This window comes from Equus przewalskii, chromosome 15 (assembly GCF_037783145.1).
Source record: "Equus przewalskii isolate Varuska chromosome 15, EquPr2, whole genome shotgun sequence".
Classification (NCBI taxonomy): Eukaryota; Metazoa; Chordata; class Mammalia; order Perissodactyla; family Equidae; genus Equus; species Equus przewalskii.
The window spans coordinates 6,216,639-6,233,704 of record NC_091845.1 but is presented as its reverse complement, the minus strand read 5'-3'; the positions used below and the strand labels follow the sequence as shown (position 1 = coordinate 6,233,704).

Genomic DNA, 17,066 nt, shown 5'->3' with positions numbered 1-17,066 from the left:
TTTTGTGTATGTTTGAAAATGACCATAACAAAAGGTTTAAAATACACATTAAGGAGAAAATCTTGGAGGAAGAATATCTTATTCGGTAGCTTTCCCTCTGGACCCTCTGTGGGGCAGGGCTCCAGATGATGCCACCTGAGATCCCTTCATGGGCAAATCCCATGCCCTTGAGTCGAGGCAGAGCACTGGCAGAGGCTCAGGAGCCCGGGCTCTCGTCTCAGCCCCACCTCAGACTTGCTGTGTGCTACCTCAGGCAACACAAGTGCCTCTGAACCTTCTTTCTTATCAGTTAAATAAGGAAGTCGAACTGGACAACCTCTGAGTTCCCTTTCATTGTTAAAACCCTCTAATCCTAAAATCAGTATTTCCTAAATTGGAATGTTCTGGGGCAATATTACAGCCTCCCTCCAGCTCTCTTCCCTCTCCAATCCATCCGGATACCACTATTCTGTGAATCTTGCCAAAATTTTCTCTTTTTTGCAACACTCCAAGCAGGAAGCTTTTCTGATTTTGATTTATTTAAAGTCTGAACTCCTTAGCTGAGCAGTTAAGGCCTGTGCAGGCAGACCATCCACTGAATGCCATGTCTTGATCTCTTTCTACGAAGAGCTCACAGTCCAGTTAAGGAGGACCAGGAAACAGGGACAACACAGGGTGCACCGGGCTAGGGCGGGAACACAGAGGAAAGTCACCAAAGCCAGCCTGGGGAGGCAAGAGGAAATCTCCTGGAGGAAGAGACATCTGAGCCGAGACCCGAAGTGTGAGTAGGAATTACTGCTGCAAACAGAGGGGAGAAGGATGTTCCAGCAGAGGCAGCAGTGTGCAGAGCCTGGAGACAAGAGAAAGCTGAGAAACGTCCAGATTTCAAAGTGCATCACATCTCGCCCCATGAATCTTTCTGGCATTATTCGCCACCCTTCTCTGTCACCCACCTTCCCCTTCTGTCCAGCATGTGCAGTACGTGTGCTGGTTACCCTGGGATTCACATTGAGAAGGTATATATTGGACTCCCTACGAGGCCTCCTTTAAAATAACCAGGTTGGGAGTAACTTCTAGGTTTCCCCTGGCACTTCGGTTTGCTCATCTCTCATAATCCGGAGGACCCGTTTTTCAGTAGAGGAAACTGAAGCTTAGAAAGGTTACATCACTCACTGAAGACCAGACGCTAGTGAGGGGGGAAGAGGGGATTCAAACGCAGGTCTGACCCCTGGCCTGGGGTCCTTTACACTGCACGGGGAAGTTTTAGTCTTAGCTCCACTACCTCCCAGCAATGTGACACTGGACAAGTAACTTAGAATCTCATTTGTAAAATGGATCTTGCGGGACCATTGTGAGGATTAAACGACAACAGCATCTGTGCAGAAGGCCGCCCGCAGAAACCCAGGGAAGGCAGGAAAAAGGAAGGGCCGCCTCTGCCTCACACTGCGCGAGGGGAAAGCCGTACGCCAAGACCTGCCTTCAGGCTGTGCGCAGGCGCGCTCCGCAAAGGCCCGGCGAGCTCTGCGGCTGCGCACTAGGCTGGCTTTGCGGCCGCACTGCTTGACGGCATCGGTGTCCGCCCCCCGAGCCGGCGTTGCCAGGGTAACGGCGAGCACGTGGGCGCGTGGAAGGTAGGGCGCCTGGGCGCGGAGCGGGAGGTGTCCGGAGGCCGGTAGTGCTGTGGATGCAGCACTTTGGAGCGGGGTGGGTTTCGCTGCCAGAGGAGGCATTGCGTTCTTCGAAAGCCCTGCGGGGCGAGAGCGGAAAGGGCCCAGAGACCTCCCCAGCGTCGCACAGCCGGGCCAGACTGGACTAGGCAGGCTTCCTAGTGCTGCCGGAATTAACCCCTCTCTGCCTTCTCCATTCACCTGTAGCCCTTCGTACTTCACGTTCTTTCTGGAAACACTAACACCGCGTCTAGTGCTGGGGGCTCCGACATGCATCCGACACCGTCTCTGCCCGAAAGGACCCTCAGCCGCTATTGGGGTTGCTGGGGGGGAGGGGGTGCGGTCAAGGAGACCAGCAAAGGGATAAGTTAAGAGAAGGAGTTAAAAATTCTTTGGGCCGTTAACACTTTTTGGCTTGTGTGCACTCGTTTATTGCAGTTAGAGCCACCGTCTGGTTGACACTTTCCGAATGGTAGGCCCAGTATGAGGCGCCTTCCTGCAATTACCCGTTTACTCCTGACAGCCTTCAAAGGTTTATTGTTTGTTTATATACGGCATGGTCTCGGGTTCTAACTTGAAAGCTCCCCCGAGGCGGGCTTGTTTGCTTTGTCCCTTTCATCCTTGCCTCCATTAGCCTAGCAGGTACACAGTTGGAGCTTCAGACGTTTTTTAATTGGGAGAAGGTGAGCTGTGCTGGGCGGGAGGTTTTAACCAGGCTTGTTTCGCAAGGTGGTCCCAGGGGGTTGGAAAATTAAGTCGAGCTACCTTCTCCTTTTTCTTTTGTTTTTTCTTTTTGAGTAAATATATACTGAGCACCTAAAGGTGTTAGTTAGCTTGTCTGCTCAAGGGAAGAATAAGGAATAAAGCCCTACTTAACGCGTCTGAAGTCGGGTGTGCCCAGGTTTGGGAAAGGAAAAGTATCAATCCCTTAGGGTGCATAGCACTCAGCCCCTCTGAGTCCCTTTCCTTATCTGTACAACGGGAATAGTAACAGTACTTACCAGGAGGCTGTCGGAATTGAGTTTTTATAGGCTGTCTCGTCACCAGTGGTTGGCAACTTTGGTTACTTGTTGAAATCACCTGGGTCCCACTCCAGAATTTCTGATGTAATTGCAGGTAAGGCCTGGGAATTAGTAGTTATAAATTTACCCAGGTGAGTAAGGGCAACCAAGCTTAAGAGCCACTGTTATATGCCACCCCAGGTTAATTTTCTTAATCTCTGTTCAGTTGTCATTCTCTCTGCTTAAGAACCTGAGCTGGCTCAAAGTCTAAATCAGCCTTCACATCCCAGACCCCCTGACTGCTGGCCCAGTCCATCCTATACATCTGTGTGTGCTTCAAACATGGGTCCTCTTTTAGGCCAATCTTCTTACCATGCCCCGTCTCCTTGCCTTACTAACCGCCTATCTTCCCTGGCAATGTGGCTCTGAGCAAATGACTTGCCCTCTCTAAGCTTCAGTTTCCTTGTCTGTGAAATGAGGATAGTAGTACCCACACGTGTAGCATACGGCACAGGCAGTGCCTAGCATTTGTACCTACTGATGATAGTTACGTCATCCAATTTTACTCACATCCCATATCTTACATCGTGCTGTCCTCCTATCATGGTACTAAAGAAACATTTCTTAAATGCCTGTTGCAAATAGGGAGAACAGCGAATTCAATCCTTTCTCCCCAGCTATGTCTTCCAAGTTCAGCACGAGACAACTCTTCCACAACACTTTGAAACTAGAGCTCATCTGGTTTGTCCTATTGAATTTTTTAAATAACAGCTTTATTGAGAGATCATTCAGATACCATAAAATTCACCCTTGTACAATTCAGTGATTTTAATATATTCAGAGTTTTGCAGTCATCACCGTCACTGCGATCTAATTCTAAAACATTTTCATCACCCCAAAGTAAACCCCATATCTATTAGCGGTCACTCCCCATTTCTCCCTTCCCCCAACACCTGACAATCACTAATCAACTTTGTGTCTCTATGGATTTGCCTATTCTGGACATTTCAGATTAGTGATCTTACACAACATATGGTTTTTTGTGACTGGCTTCTTTCACTTAGCGTGATGCTTACAAGGTTCTTGCACACTGTAGCATGCATCAGTACTTCATTCCTGTGTTGCTGGTGATATTCTGTTATATGGATAGACCACATTTTGGTGACCCATTCATCTACTGATGGACATTTGGCTTGTCTCCACTTTTGACTATTATCAATAATACTGCTGTGAATGTTCACGTGTGGATTTTTGGGTGAATATATCTTTTCACTTCTCTTTTATGTATACGTAGTAGTGGAATTGCTGGATCATATGGTTACTCCGTGTTTAACATTTGAGTAACTTCCAAACTGTTTTCCAGTCCTGTTCAATTTGAAGATGAAGAAACTGGGCTCAGAGAGCTGAAGTGGGTTGGGCAAGGTCACATGATGATAATGGCAGCTTTGCATATGTGGAAGACCTACTGTGAGCCGGGTTCTTGATATACATGCTGTCACAAGGGCAGGGGTGGCACTAGATCCAGAATTTGAGGTTTTATTGCAGGAACCCTTCTATCACACAAACTTGAGTTGGAGTACAAAGTTCTTGCCATCAAGTGTCATAGCTCACTCCTGCTTTTGTTAGAGTATAGCAGCAATCTGAAAGGGAAAATCCTAAGCAAACCAGGAAAATTAAATTATTACTTTCATTTTTTCTTGTTGACAGAATTTAATTGAAAGTCCTTGAAGTTAGCCATTAAAAGTTTTCTCTTTGTAAAAAAATTCCAAATGTAATATGTACAAGTCAAATACTAACCAGAGGTTAAGTTATAAAAGTGAAAAGCTCATAAAAGTCCAAATTGTTCCTGGAAATCCCTAGAAAGTTCCTCACTAGAGACCTACATCCTGCCTCAAAAAAGCCAACACAGCATTGTTTATTTTGCTTTGGAATAAATTGCTGTTTCTTCAGTTGAGTACTAAATACAGTAGTTGGCTTGGGTTGAGGGATAAGTCAGCAAGTGAAAATCTAGTTAAAATGCCCTTGGAAGAAAATTTCTTGATTGCCCATTAACGTGCAGTGTGCATGGTTTTGTTGTGAACGCTATACGGCAATACGTGTGCATATGTGTGTGTCTATATTTATAATGTGTACAGTCATGCTCAGTGTGTAATTCCATTGAGGGATTTTATTTAGAAATTATTCTGGCGTTTTTCTGCGTGGAATACTTTGGCAATACTGTGAACGTTCCAATTGGCTGATTCTTATTTTTCATAGTTATCTTTGTAATTGATTTATCAGTTTCTCCACCTCTTCTTCTGTCTGTGTTTTTCTCTGTCCTCATTTAATTCCTCAACTTCTTTGCGAGGGTGGAGAAAGGTATCACACATTGGACAAGGCTTTTAAATTTTTTTAATGGTCATGAACCCTTAAAACCACTCGCCTTCCTTCCTCAGGTTTGGCCGCCTTCACTGGCTGTTTCAGGCTTGATCGCATCCAGCTCAGTGTTCATTGGGCTGGTGAATAACCAGTCTTACCTTTTTCCTTTTGAGGGCTTGGAGCCATGTAGGTTAAACGTGTGTGATACGGCTCTGCTGTATCTTCAAGCACCAGATACCTTCTCAGCTTACGTCGAGTCCAGACCCAAGACTGAGGGAGCAGCAGATTTAAGTCCCGTCTCATTCCCGGGCGTCTGCTTGTTGAGTGGAGTGGCTGGCCCAGTCTCTTACGCTGTTTACTTTCTTTCCTCTTGGCTGTGATTGAGTTTCCCTGAGTTAAATGCATCTGCTGTGGCTCTGTGTCTTTATCACACAATGCACTGAACTTTACTTCCTTCCTTTAGCCGTTATTGCATTGCAGCCTGTTGTGCTGCCTCCAACTTGCCTTTGTGAGCATTATGTGCTTGTTCTGTCTCCTCGGGTTGAGTGTAAGGCCTGGAATGGAGAGGTATTGACTTTTGCTTCCTTTACTCCCTTGTAGTGCTGGGTGCACAGTAAGTAATTTCATAATTCTCCATAACCCTGCAGCTTCTAGCCTTGAGAAGTAGAGAGCTTTCAGAAAGAAGGGACTGAGGTTGCCTGTGCTTGCAGCAGAACCCAGAGAGAAGAGCCTGGGCTTTGGAGCTCAACAGATCTGGGTCATCTCTTGCCACCACTCTCTGGGGCCTTTTACAGAATCTCTCTAACTTGAGTCTGTTTCCCCATCTGTTGAATGGTATTGATAGTGCTCACCCCTCAGTAATAATTATAGCAAATACACGCATAGCGCTCAGAACGTGCTGGGTACTATTCTAAGCACTGTAAGATAGAGTCTGTTTTTATCCTTATTTTGCAAATGAGGAAACCAAAGCATGGAGAGATTAAGTAACTTTTGCCCAAATTCACACAGCTAGGAAGCAATGAAGCCGATTCCACCCCTGGCAGTCTGGCTTTAGAGTCCCTGCTCTCAGCCACTCTCCTCTGCTATACGTGATAGACCCTGAAACGATGGCTGCTGCTGTCATTGTTGTTGTTATTTCTTAATTGACCTTAAAAATTGGGAGAAGATTGACCTAATTTTGGAATGTATTTTAAGGTCCTTTTTTAGAAAATGAAGTGCTCACTAGGTTTAATTCTTTGAGGACAGGGTCTCTTTTGGTATTGTCTGTGTACGCCTAGCACCTCTGAGTACTAGGAGCCCCTGGTAGGTTCTCAGTAGGTGTCTGTTGGGCAAGTGAAAGAATGGGAGTAATCCTAATAGCAGAAATCCTACTGTGCTCGTTTTCCGGAAACCTGTGCAGAGCATTATGACTTGGGGCATGTCACTAGGCCTCAGTTTTGTCAGCTAAAATTAGAAGTAGTACCACCGACTTCTTGGGCATTATTGTGAGAATTAATTGTGATATTTTAGGTGAATGGGATTTGCACTACTCGTACAAAATAGTCTCACTTTGTGTCTTTTAGTTCACTGCCTTATAAATATTTTATTTTTCCCACAGACCACAAAGCTTTCTGAGGCTGGGTGTAAATGGACTCGTATTTTTGACCAGTGTAGTTATTGGTTAACTATCTTTCTCTCTCCTTATTGTCTACCCTTTAAAGAACAGTTACCCATGAAAAATGGCGGAAGCAGTTTTCCATGCCCCAAAGAGGAAAAGAAGAGTATATGAGAATTATGAGTCTCCTTTGCCGATCCCTTTTGGTCAGGACTGTGACCCTAGGAAAGAATTCAAGATATTCTGCGCTGAAATGATAAACAACAATGTAATTGTGAGGGGCGCAGAAGACATTGAGCAGCTGTACGGGAAGGTAAGTGCAGGTGGCCTTGGTGTGGCTGCTGCCTGACAGCCCTGGGCCAGCTCTCCTCTCTCCTTCTCCCTGTTCCATCCGTCTCCCAAAACAAACCATAAACTACATGTCTTCTTGCCGTGTGTGCGGTTTGGTTCTCTCTGGGCACAGTGTGGTTTGAATCAGGCGCCCCGAAGCCATACATTGTGAGAATAACACCCCCGCCCGTGAACCCACGTTTCAGCAATGAAGTTGGGTCAATGCGTTGACCATGCTTGTCTTTCAATTATAAAAGCAATGTATGTTCGTTGTTAAAAAAAATTTCAGGCACTTTATGGAAATGTAATGGATAAAAAGTTGAAATTCCTTGCTCACTCCTGTTCCATCCCCAGAGGTAACCGCAGAGCCGCCTATTGTCCTGGCTCATGGATGAGCCTTCAGCATGTACTCTGGCTCCTTATCTGCTGTCTCACCTGGTTGGGGACCTCTTCTTAGTTGAGGATGAGTTCTAGTTTTTGCTGTTTTCCATCAATGATAGATTTGGGTTGAAATTGGTAGCTTGATTTTTTTTTTTTTTAACTCCATAGCCAGTTCATCACTAGGGACATTTTTTAAAACAGCTTTATTGAGGTATAATTTACAGCTGTAAAATTCGCTCATTCTAAGGGTACAATTTAATGGCGGTAGTAAATTCACAGAGTTGTGCAATCATCACCACAATCCAGTTTTAAATTGTTCCCATCACCAAAAAAGTTCCCTTGTGCCCATTGCACTCAATCCCTGCTCCCACTTCCAGCCGAGGCATGTGCTGATTCCCTGCCTGTCTCTGTAAAGAGGTCTTCTCTAGATGTTTCATAGAAGATATGTATGTAGCTACCTCCCCAAAGTGGGGTGCGGTGGGTGGCATTGACCCTGGTGAGATGGAGGTTGAGGCCAAGGGCAGTCTCTCTCCACCCTCCAGTACATGACATTAAGCAAGAGGCTTTGTAAAATACTTCACACATTAGAATGAACAATCGCTAAATCTAGGTGGAGGGTGAAGGGTGTTCATTTTATTATTTCAATTTTATATGGGTTTAAATATTTTACAGTTTAGAAAAATGAGGGGAAAAAATCTATGTTGTTTTGGAATCAACAGGAAGGAGAAGAGTACTTCCATTCTGGGTGCCAGAGGATCCAAGAAGCTTTTTGTACTGATAGGCTGGGCTCCTGCTGTCAGGCACGGTGCTCCGACCCCACACGGGAAGAAGAAAGCCTGCCTCGGCCCGCCCCCTGCCCTCAGCCCACCAGACCCAGGGTGAGGCCAGTGGTTAGGAGACACAGGAGATCTACTGAAAATTAGCTAGTGCTCTTCGAACAATCAGAAAGAGAAATGCTAAGATCTTTGTTAATGGTCATTGATTAGAGGGAACATGTACCACTGTGAAAAGTGGAATGAATCTCCTGATAACTCAAATAGTTCTTCTCCCTCAGATAAAAGGTCCGTAACTAAACATGAACTAACTGTGTTTTCTCTCTTCCTGGAAGGGTTATTTTGGAAAAGGTATCCTGTCTAGAAGCCGTCCCAACTTCACAATTTCAGATCCTAAGCTGGTTGCTAAATGGAAAGGTAAATTCGTGCAATATTCAGGGTGTTTTTGGCAAATTATCATTTTCTTTCATTTTTGTTCTTATACCTCAGATTATAAACTAAAATTCTGGAGGAGTGACATGCACGTTGGCAATTTTACTGTTAAAAATAGCAACTAGAATAATTCTCATAGAGGTGAAAGGATTCTTATGATTGGTGAAAATGTGTGTGATCTAATTTCTGGGATTGTCAAAAGTGTTATTCAGGCTTTTCTGTTGTTAAGCATTGCCTAGCAGAGTACTGTGCATGTGGAAGGTACTGGTAATTAAGTACCTACTCACCTGTATGCAAAATGAGTTTTATATTCTATCTCTAGAATTAGAATTTACAACAATAACCATGACGTAGATGTATTTGTTAAAATGTACCAATGTGTATAGGCACTTGCTGGTCCTCTCCTCTTTAATATACTAATCTTTTAGTGTATTTCTCTAAGAAGTCTCATGGTGATTACATAACCAATACCAGCAGGTTAAAACATAATTAAAAAGGATTTTTTAAAACATTATAAGAAAAAATACAAACTAAAATTGCACTGAGATACCATTTCAGCAATCAGGTTGACAAAAATCCGAAAGTTTGACATTGTGCTCCACTGGCGAGCCCCTGGGAAACACTCTCATGCATTGCTGTTGGGGATGCACGTGGTATAACCATTCAGAGGGGAATTTAGCAACGTTTAGCAAAATTATATATGCTTTTTCTTTTTCCTCCCCGTCCTCCATCCCCCGCCAACCCCTGGTAACCTTAGTATGCTTTCTGTGCCTATGAAGTTGCCCATTCTAGATATATCATATAAATAGAATTACACATGATGAGGCCTTTTGTGCCTTTCACTTAGCATAATGTTTGCAAAGTTCATCTATGTCATAGCATATATCAGAATTTCGTTCCTTTTCATGGCTAAATAATATTCCTTTGTATGGATATCCCATGTTTTGTTTATCCATTTATCCATTGTTGGACATTGGGGTTGTTTTTTCTTTTTGGCTATGAATAATGCTGCTGTGAACATTCATGTACAAGTTTTTGCGTCCACGTAGGTTTTCATTTCTCTTGGGTACATACCTAGGAGTAGACTTGCTGGATTATATGATAATTCTATTTTAATTTCTTGAGGAACTGCCAAACTGTTTTCCATAACACTTGCACTATTTTGCATTACTACCAGCAATGCACAGAGTTTCAATTTCTCCATATGCTCACCAACACTTGTTATTTTCTGTTTCGTGTTTGTTTTTGATGATAGCCATCCTAATTGGTGTGAAGTGACAACGTTTTTAATTTTAAGGAAGTCTGTTTTATCTATTTTTTCTTTTGTTGCTTGTGCTTTTGGTATCATATTTAGGAAACCTTTGCCAAATCCAGGCTCCTGCATATTTCCCCCTATGTTTCCTTTTAAGACTTTTATAGTTTTAGCACTTAAATTTAGGTTTTTGATCCATTTTGAGTTAGTTTTTTATATGATGGAAGGTAAGGGTCCAGCTTTATTGTCTTGCCTGTGGATATCCAGTTGTCCTAGTATATACATTTACTTTTAACCCGGCAATCTCACTTCAAGGAATTTATTTTGAAGATATACTGGCAAAGATATGAAAAGAAATAGCACAAGGCTCTTTACTGCAGCACTATTTCTAATATTAGAAAGCTGGAAACAGCCCAGGTGCACGTGGGGAGGGGAGCATTGAATAAACTGTAGTGCGTTCATATAATGAAGCACTGTGAAGCTGAGCTAGGACTGGGGCATCACTAGGATACGTTTTTAAGTGAAGAAAGCAAGATAAAGGAAAGTCTGCGTGATGTGCTATGGTTTACCTGGGGAGGATATAAATATGTTTTTGAAATACAGGGAAGGATAAACCATAATTTTTTTAAATCCTATAGGGGAGAGGTGGAACAGGGTGGAGAGAGAGAGATGACACTTTATAGATTTGATTTTGGAACCTTGTAAATGTATTAGATGATTACAAAACAACATTAAATTTTTAAAAGCAATTATTTAAAAAAAACAGCTGAATCTGTGTATCAGGTTGATGGTATAGCCAGACAAGGTGAAACTATTTTGAGTGACTTTAAAACATGGTAATTTGACTCTTCAATCCTAATGGCATAGACTTTACATTGGTTCTCTCTTGTCACAATGCTTTTTAACAAACCACTCGAAAATTCAGTGGCTTCCAGCAGCAGCCACATTGCTCACAAGTCTGCAGGTTTGCTGGGTAGGTCTGCTGACCTTGGCTGGATGTGCTCATCCATCTGGTCAGTTATGGACCAGCGGCTGCTCCATGGATCTAGTCCAGTAATGGGTCTAGCTGGACTCACTAGGGTCTGGTTGTTGGTTGGCTGTCGACTGGTCTAGGTGGGCCTCAGCTGGACTCACTAGGGTCTGGTTGTTGGTTGGCTGTCGACTGGTCTAGGTGGGCCTCAGCTGGACTCACTAGGGTCTGGTTGTTGGTTGGCTGTCGACTGGTCTAGGTGGGCCTCAGCTGGACTCACTAGGGTCTGGTTGTTGGTTGGCTGTCGACTGGTCTAGGTGGGCCTCAGCTGGGCTCACTAGGGTCTGGTTGTTGGTTGGCTGTCGACTGGTCTAGGTGGGCCTCAGCTGGACTCACTAGGGTCTGGTTGTTGGTTGGCTGTCGACTGGTCTAGGTGGGCCTCAGCTGGGCACCCTGTAGCTCGTCCTCCAGCAGGTTGCCCTAGCCATGTTCCCATGATTGTGGTGGAGGGTCAGGAGCAAGCCCCGCTGTTCCAGTGCTTTGCAGGCCTCTGCTTGCATGATGTTGGCTAGTATTCTGCTGGCCCAGAGTCAAGGGACTTGGCAGATGGGAGAGCTGAAGAATTGGGGCCATCAATGCCGTGAACCTGCCATGTACTCTAAAGAAAGAGCTGCAAAATAATCTTTATATTGTTTTCAGCAATCATTATATAGGTGGTAGTATTGGTACTGTTATTCTGAGGCTGTTGTATATATATTGTGTGATAAGGCACATGAGTAATTATGTTGGTGTGGTTGAGAGCCAGGATTTTTTCCTGAAACATCCTGTACCGGGAAGCAAGGAAGCTGCCGAAAACTACCAGGCTTGTTTCAAAAAAGACTCCCACTGGCCAAAGATGGAAACATTTGAACATCACCAAGAATAATACTGCAATTTATTTTAAAATCCATTCATTCGTAATAATACCCCCCAAATGCCTGAATCCTTTAGTTCATATTGATACCTCTCTCCCTCTGCCCCTAACTGTGAAAAGAAACTCATTGTTCATCTGTGGAGGACTCATTATTTTGAAAACTGGGAAGCAGGAACTGATCCTCGGGGTAACCCAAGAGTTAGCGAGGGGTTGGTTCTCTTTATAGAGCGGAAGGGATAGTGGGATTAGAAAGGATTAGAAGGAATAGTGGGAAGAGTGGGATTGCGCTGTTTTGCAACCTCTAATGAATTGTTAGATCTAGACATTGATCAACCATGGTGCCGATGGCATAGAAGAGACAACGAGACATTTTGTGTGTTCTAATGGAAACACACGGCACCACCTAGGAAGTAGGCTTCCCCCAGAGTTGAGCCTGAGTCTGATCAAGCCTCTAGTTCCACCAGTTCACAGGAAACGCAGGGGGCAGAGGGACGCGTCAGGCCAGTGCTGCTCAGAGTCCTGACGTGCAGCAAGATGAGACCTTTGCACCAGCATGGAAATCAGCCTGCAGCTGCCTTCTCTGTGACGACGAGGCGAGCTGACCTAAGCAGAGTGCTAAGTGAGATGGTTGCCTAAAAGTTGGCGCGAGCCCCTCCTCTCTTCTTGGACTGTCCACGAGCAGTTTGAGGACAGCAGCGGGCCTGGGACCACTTTGAGTAGCACCGTGTTAACCGCTCAATGGGGATGTAATCATCTGAAGCCAGACTGAGAGAGGTTCTACAGGACAGAGGACCCATCTCTTCAACAAACGAATTACAGAGAAAAACGTCATGGCGGGGAAGCATATATTTCAGAATCAATTTATGATATAGCAATTGCAGTGTATGCGCCTGATTTGGATTTTGAGTCAAGCTGACTTTCCAAAAAAGAAAAAAAATGTGAGACTCCCGTACTTAGATTTTAGATGATGCTAAGGAATTGATATTAATTTTTAAAAGTGTGATATAGTATTTATAGAAATATATACTGAACTTTTTAGAGATGAAATGATATGAGGAATCTGCTTCAAAATAATCTGGGCACCAGGGGAGTGCGCAGAAGAACACAGGAAGCAAGACTGGCCACGAGTTAATTATTGTTAAAGCTGAGGGACGGAAACGTGGGAATTTATTATACTGTTCTCTCTACTTTTGTATGTTTTTGACATTTTTTATAGTAAATGTTTTAGAAGGAGAGAAAAAAAGTAGAGCAAATAGCATAATGACCCTGCCTGTACCCATCACCCTGCTGTAGCGGTTACTGAGATTTGGCCAAAAATTAGAAAGTTTTCCAATAGTATAATAATTGTAACAGTCGAGAATCTTTTCCTGATGTATGTAGTATCTATGTTTTAAATAGTGATAGAAACTTGAAAGAAATGAATTTATGCCAAGGAACAGAAATTAAGGTTGTGGGCTGCCCTAAAGAAGTAAATCTCAACTGTCCGTTTTAGGTGGTTCTTGAAAATCTGGCTTTCGCCTCGTCTCCCACCCTCCTCTCTGTCCACTGTCTCCTGCTCGTTGGCACTGTAGCCACCTCAGCCTGCTTCCCATCCCATGAAGCTGCCATGCCTTTGCTATCTTTCAGCCTTAGTGCTTGGTTTCCTCTGTCTGTTTTCTCCTGGTCCCCCTGGTGAACTCTTATTCATTCTTCAGAGCCCAGCTCAGTTACTCCTCCTTTTTGTGTTTTTTCCCCTAACCTTTCTAGGTAAAGTTAACTGGCCCCTTTGTAATATTGTACTTGTTCATGTATCAGCTTGAGTTAGAATCGGTCATTTCTGGTCTGTCTCCCCAGCTAGGCTGTGAGCATCTCAAGGAGAAGGGATTTGCTTGCTTACTTCTGCCTCTAGTGCTTGGCACATAGAAGGCTGTCAGTAAAATTTGTTAAATTGTTGTTTACTGTTAAATTACCAGGGGAAGGAGGTCATGACATTGAGAAAACTGACAGATTCCTAAGGAGGTTGGAGCCTGTGAGCTCACCTTCCTGGGCTTTTAAAGCTGGACGTCATCTCTTGCAGGCCTTCATTGTGCCAGAGAGGAGGCTGAGTTTGGGAAAGGAGAAATGATTTGCTCAAAGGCAGGGTCGGGCGGGATCAGGACTGAAACCCTGACCATTAGGTGACCCGATAAACAGACTCATCTGTTAGATGCTCAGAGCTGGAACTAGAACCCAGAATTCCCAGATCCACACCCAAACGAATGCTGCATGAAAGGCCCTTTTCCAGCCCTTTGGAGGCACGTGTGAGGAGCTTTCCCTGGGGATGCTGTGCGGAGCACGGGAGGATGGGGTAAAGTATACAACTCTAGGGCCTCAATATTGTCGTCTCAAAGCTGAGGAATGAGCATTCCAAGGTGGCAGAGAAGTTAGAGTGCTGAGTTGAGAAGGATTCTGAGGTCTCATCTGAGCCCAGCAAGAGTGTGTGATGGGTCAGCAGCACCTGCAGGCATGTGGGTGCCGGGAGTGATGGTGTGTAAAGCGTGTGTTTGCCATCACTGCGTGGACAGGCCTACTCAAGCTCCTAGGTGTGCTATATGGCAAATCTTGAAATTCTCTGTCTTTCCCAGATTTTCACTGTTTTTTCACCTTAAAGAAAATTTGTCTGAACTAATAGAACTTCTTTGTTGTTACAGATATGAAGACAGACATGCCTATAATCACGTCAAAGAAGTAAGTCTCGGTGACCTTTGGACTTGGTCACAATTATGGTTTAATTCAGATCTATTTTTAGGTAGCCTTTCCGACATGGCAATCCACGCCTTTTTTTTTTTTTTTTTTTCTTTTTGTAGTAGGTGTGTCCTTGTAAATTATGTCTGAATTTAATGTGGATCAAATTATATTTGAAATACACTAAGTAAGTTTATTTTTAAAAATAATCCTAAGCCAAATCCTTTGCCCGTTAATTCCTTCCAAAGTGGGAATGATTATCCTGTAATGTCTGTGTCTCTCGGTGCTCAGATGCGTAGACTTGGATTTGGCGCTGGCCCCCTGCTCTGTGTGGCGGGGATGGCCCTGTCTTCCTTCCAGGTGCTGCATTCATAGGGTCAGAGAGAGAGCCTCTCACAGAGGCTCCCCCATGTCCTCTCATACGGCCATGATCCTTTCCTCTGGACTTTTGTTTCTGCTGTTCCCATATCCCAGAACATTTCTCCTTGACCCCCCAACCACGCGCACCGCCTGCCTGTCCCTGCACGTCCTGCGGTCCAGCGTATGTGTCACTCTCCTGCAGTTTCTGTCCTTACCACCTTCCCCTCGGCTGAGTTGGGTTGTTCCTCCAGCTCCCCCAGGGTCTGCTTAGGCGCCCCCTTCCTGTGCCGTCCATCATGCACCTGGATTTAGACCCTTGTTTCTTGGAGAGCAGGGCCCACACCTACTTCCTCTCTGCAGCCCAACACTTAGTGGTCACTTGGTAGGATTTCGTTGACTAAATGTTCATCTATCTAAATCCTCATTGTCCCTGAGGTGCAGCTCGAGTCGTAACTCTTCCATGAAGCCTTCTAAAACTACTCAAGCCTGTGATGATTTTCGTCTTGCTTCTGGCATGTACTGGCAGAATCTGACAGCTGCTTTTTGGCTATGAGCCTGATATCTCCGTGGCCAGAGGAGTGGCTGGGAGGCCGAGGCACCAGGGAGATCTCAGTGGCTGCTCTGGCTGTCACTGCAGCCTGGGGATGGGTAGGGCTCTGGTCTGTGGGAGGGGCCTGCTAAGACCCTAGCGGAGTCCTCACCCCTGGAGAAGCTGCAGTGTAGGCAGGTTGCTGCAGCCAGCATTAGGACTCAGAGCAGAAGCCTGCCCCTCAGAACTGCATCCTGAGCAAGCTGGCAGTGAGATGACGTGACGTCAAGCCAGTTTGAATATGTGAGGTTCTGGATGGGGGAGATTGCCACGTACCTGAAGGTTATCTCTTCGGAAGCATCACAGTGTAACATTACAACAATTTTATTGATCTTTGTATTAGTTTTCTACGGCTGTGATATCAGAGTACCACAAACTTGATGCCTTAAAAGAACAAATTTATTCTCACCATTCTGGAGGTCAGAAGTCCGAAATCAAGGTGTTGGCAGGGCCGTGTTCCCTTAGAAGGCTCTAGGAGAGGGTCCTGCCATCCGTCGTCTTAGCTCCTGGGGGCAGCCAGCAATCCTTGGCTTGTAGACAGCTTAGTGCAGTCTCTTCCTCCGTCGTCACGTGGGCTCCCTTGTGTCTCTGTGTCCGAATTTCTCTCTTCTTATAAGGACACCAATGAGTATGACCTCATCTCAACTTGATTACATCTGCGAAGGCCTTGTTTCCACACAAAGTCACATTTGCAGGGGCTGGGGGTAGGAACTCAGCATATCTGACAGTTCTGTCAGAAAATTATGCACCCTCCCCTCATCAGTGCTTCAGTCATCATTTGTTCATAATAGCAAGCACAATCTAAATTTTGTTAGAAAAAAATGGACTCATTTTCCTGTTTTTAAGTAAATTTTTCAACTTAAGTGCTTGTTGTAATTGTTACTTTACTATTCGCTCTGAAATTCTGATCCCCGTTTCAAGTGGATTTACTCTAATTGGCCTTTTTCCAACAACGATTGTCCCTGGGTGGTGAGAACCTTCCATGTAATCTTTTCTGAGGGTGAGCATCAGGACCCTCAGGTGATGCCCTTGGGGCACTAAAGTCTGTAGGGTCCTGTCCTTGAGGGAGCAGCTCTGGGGGTGATGTGGGGTCCCCCTCCTCATTTGTGGCCCTTCATTCAGCCAGCATTTACTGCAGGCGCCTATGCATCAGGTATTGGGTATGTGCTGGAGATAAAAGAGGAGGAAAGCATCTCATCTCTATTCTCGAGGGATGTGTAGTCTGGTGGGAGAGGAAGAGAAGTAAACAGTTGCATTCATCTGTAATAAATATTAGGATGAGATATCACCGTCATCGTCGTCATAGCCAACAGGTGCTAACTGCTCCAACAGTGCCGGTTACTGGTCTGTATGCTTTACCTGTATCATCTCAGTTCATCTTCTGAAGAAACCTTTGAGGTAGGTGCAGTTGTTTCCATCCTGTACATGGAGAACCTACAGATAGCTCGCCCAGGATTACGTGAGCTCAGACCAGGCAGTCCAGCTCCAGAGCCTGAGAGGAGTTGACACGTAACAAGAACACTAACGTAGTCGTGCATCTGGCATTTCTGGAGCATATTCCATGTGCTAGGTACTATACTAGCAACAGCTTTATGGGTTATCTCCTCAAGTTGTCACATCACCCCTGCGAGGTAGATCCTGTTATCTGTCTTTGACAGGTGAGGAAGCAGAACCAGAGGAGTTAAGTAACTTGTTCAAGGTCAGTATCTGGACCTAAGCAGACAGGCTCCAGATCCTGTACTCAGAATTGTTTTGCTGTGAACT

General features: G+C 44.8%; 1 protein-coding gene across 6 annotated transcripts in view; it reads left to right on the top strand.

The window, feature by feature from the left end:
• The first annotated feature begins 1,515 nt into the window (after positions 1-1,515).
• The window catches only part of TSEN2 (tRNA splicing endonuclease subunit 2), a 40,374-nt gene continuing 24,823 nt past the window's right edge, over positions 1,516-17,066 (top strand). For 3 of the 6 annotated variants that reach the window (XR_011527340.1, XM_070576486.1, XM_008525649.2), the window contains exons 1-4: positions 1,519-1,610; positions 6,711-6,912; positions 8,419-8,500; positions 14,320-14,356. Coding sequence is in view for 4 of the 6 variants with exons in the window: in XM_070576486.1 (XP_070432587.1) it covers positions 6,724-6,912; positions 8,419-8,500; positions 14,320-14,356 (308 nt within the window). In the remaining 2 variants the exon portion in view is untranslated. Of the gene's footprint in view, positions 1,611-6,705; positions 6,913-8,418; positions 8,501-14,319; positions 14,357-17,066 lie in introns of all 6 variants that reach the window. The other 3 variants (XR_011527339.1, XM_070576485.1, XM_008525648.2) reach the window with 2 other exon arrangements.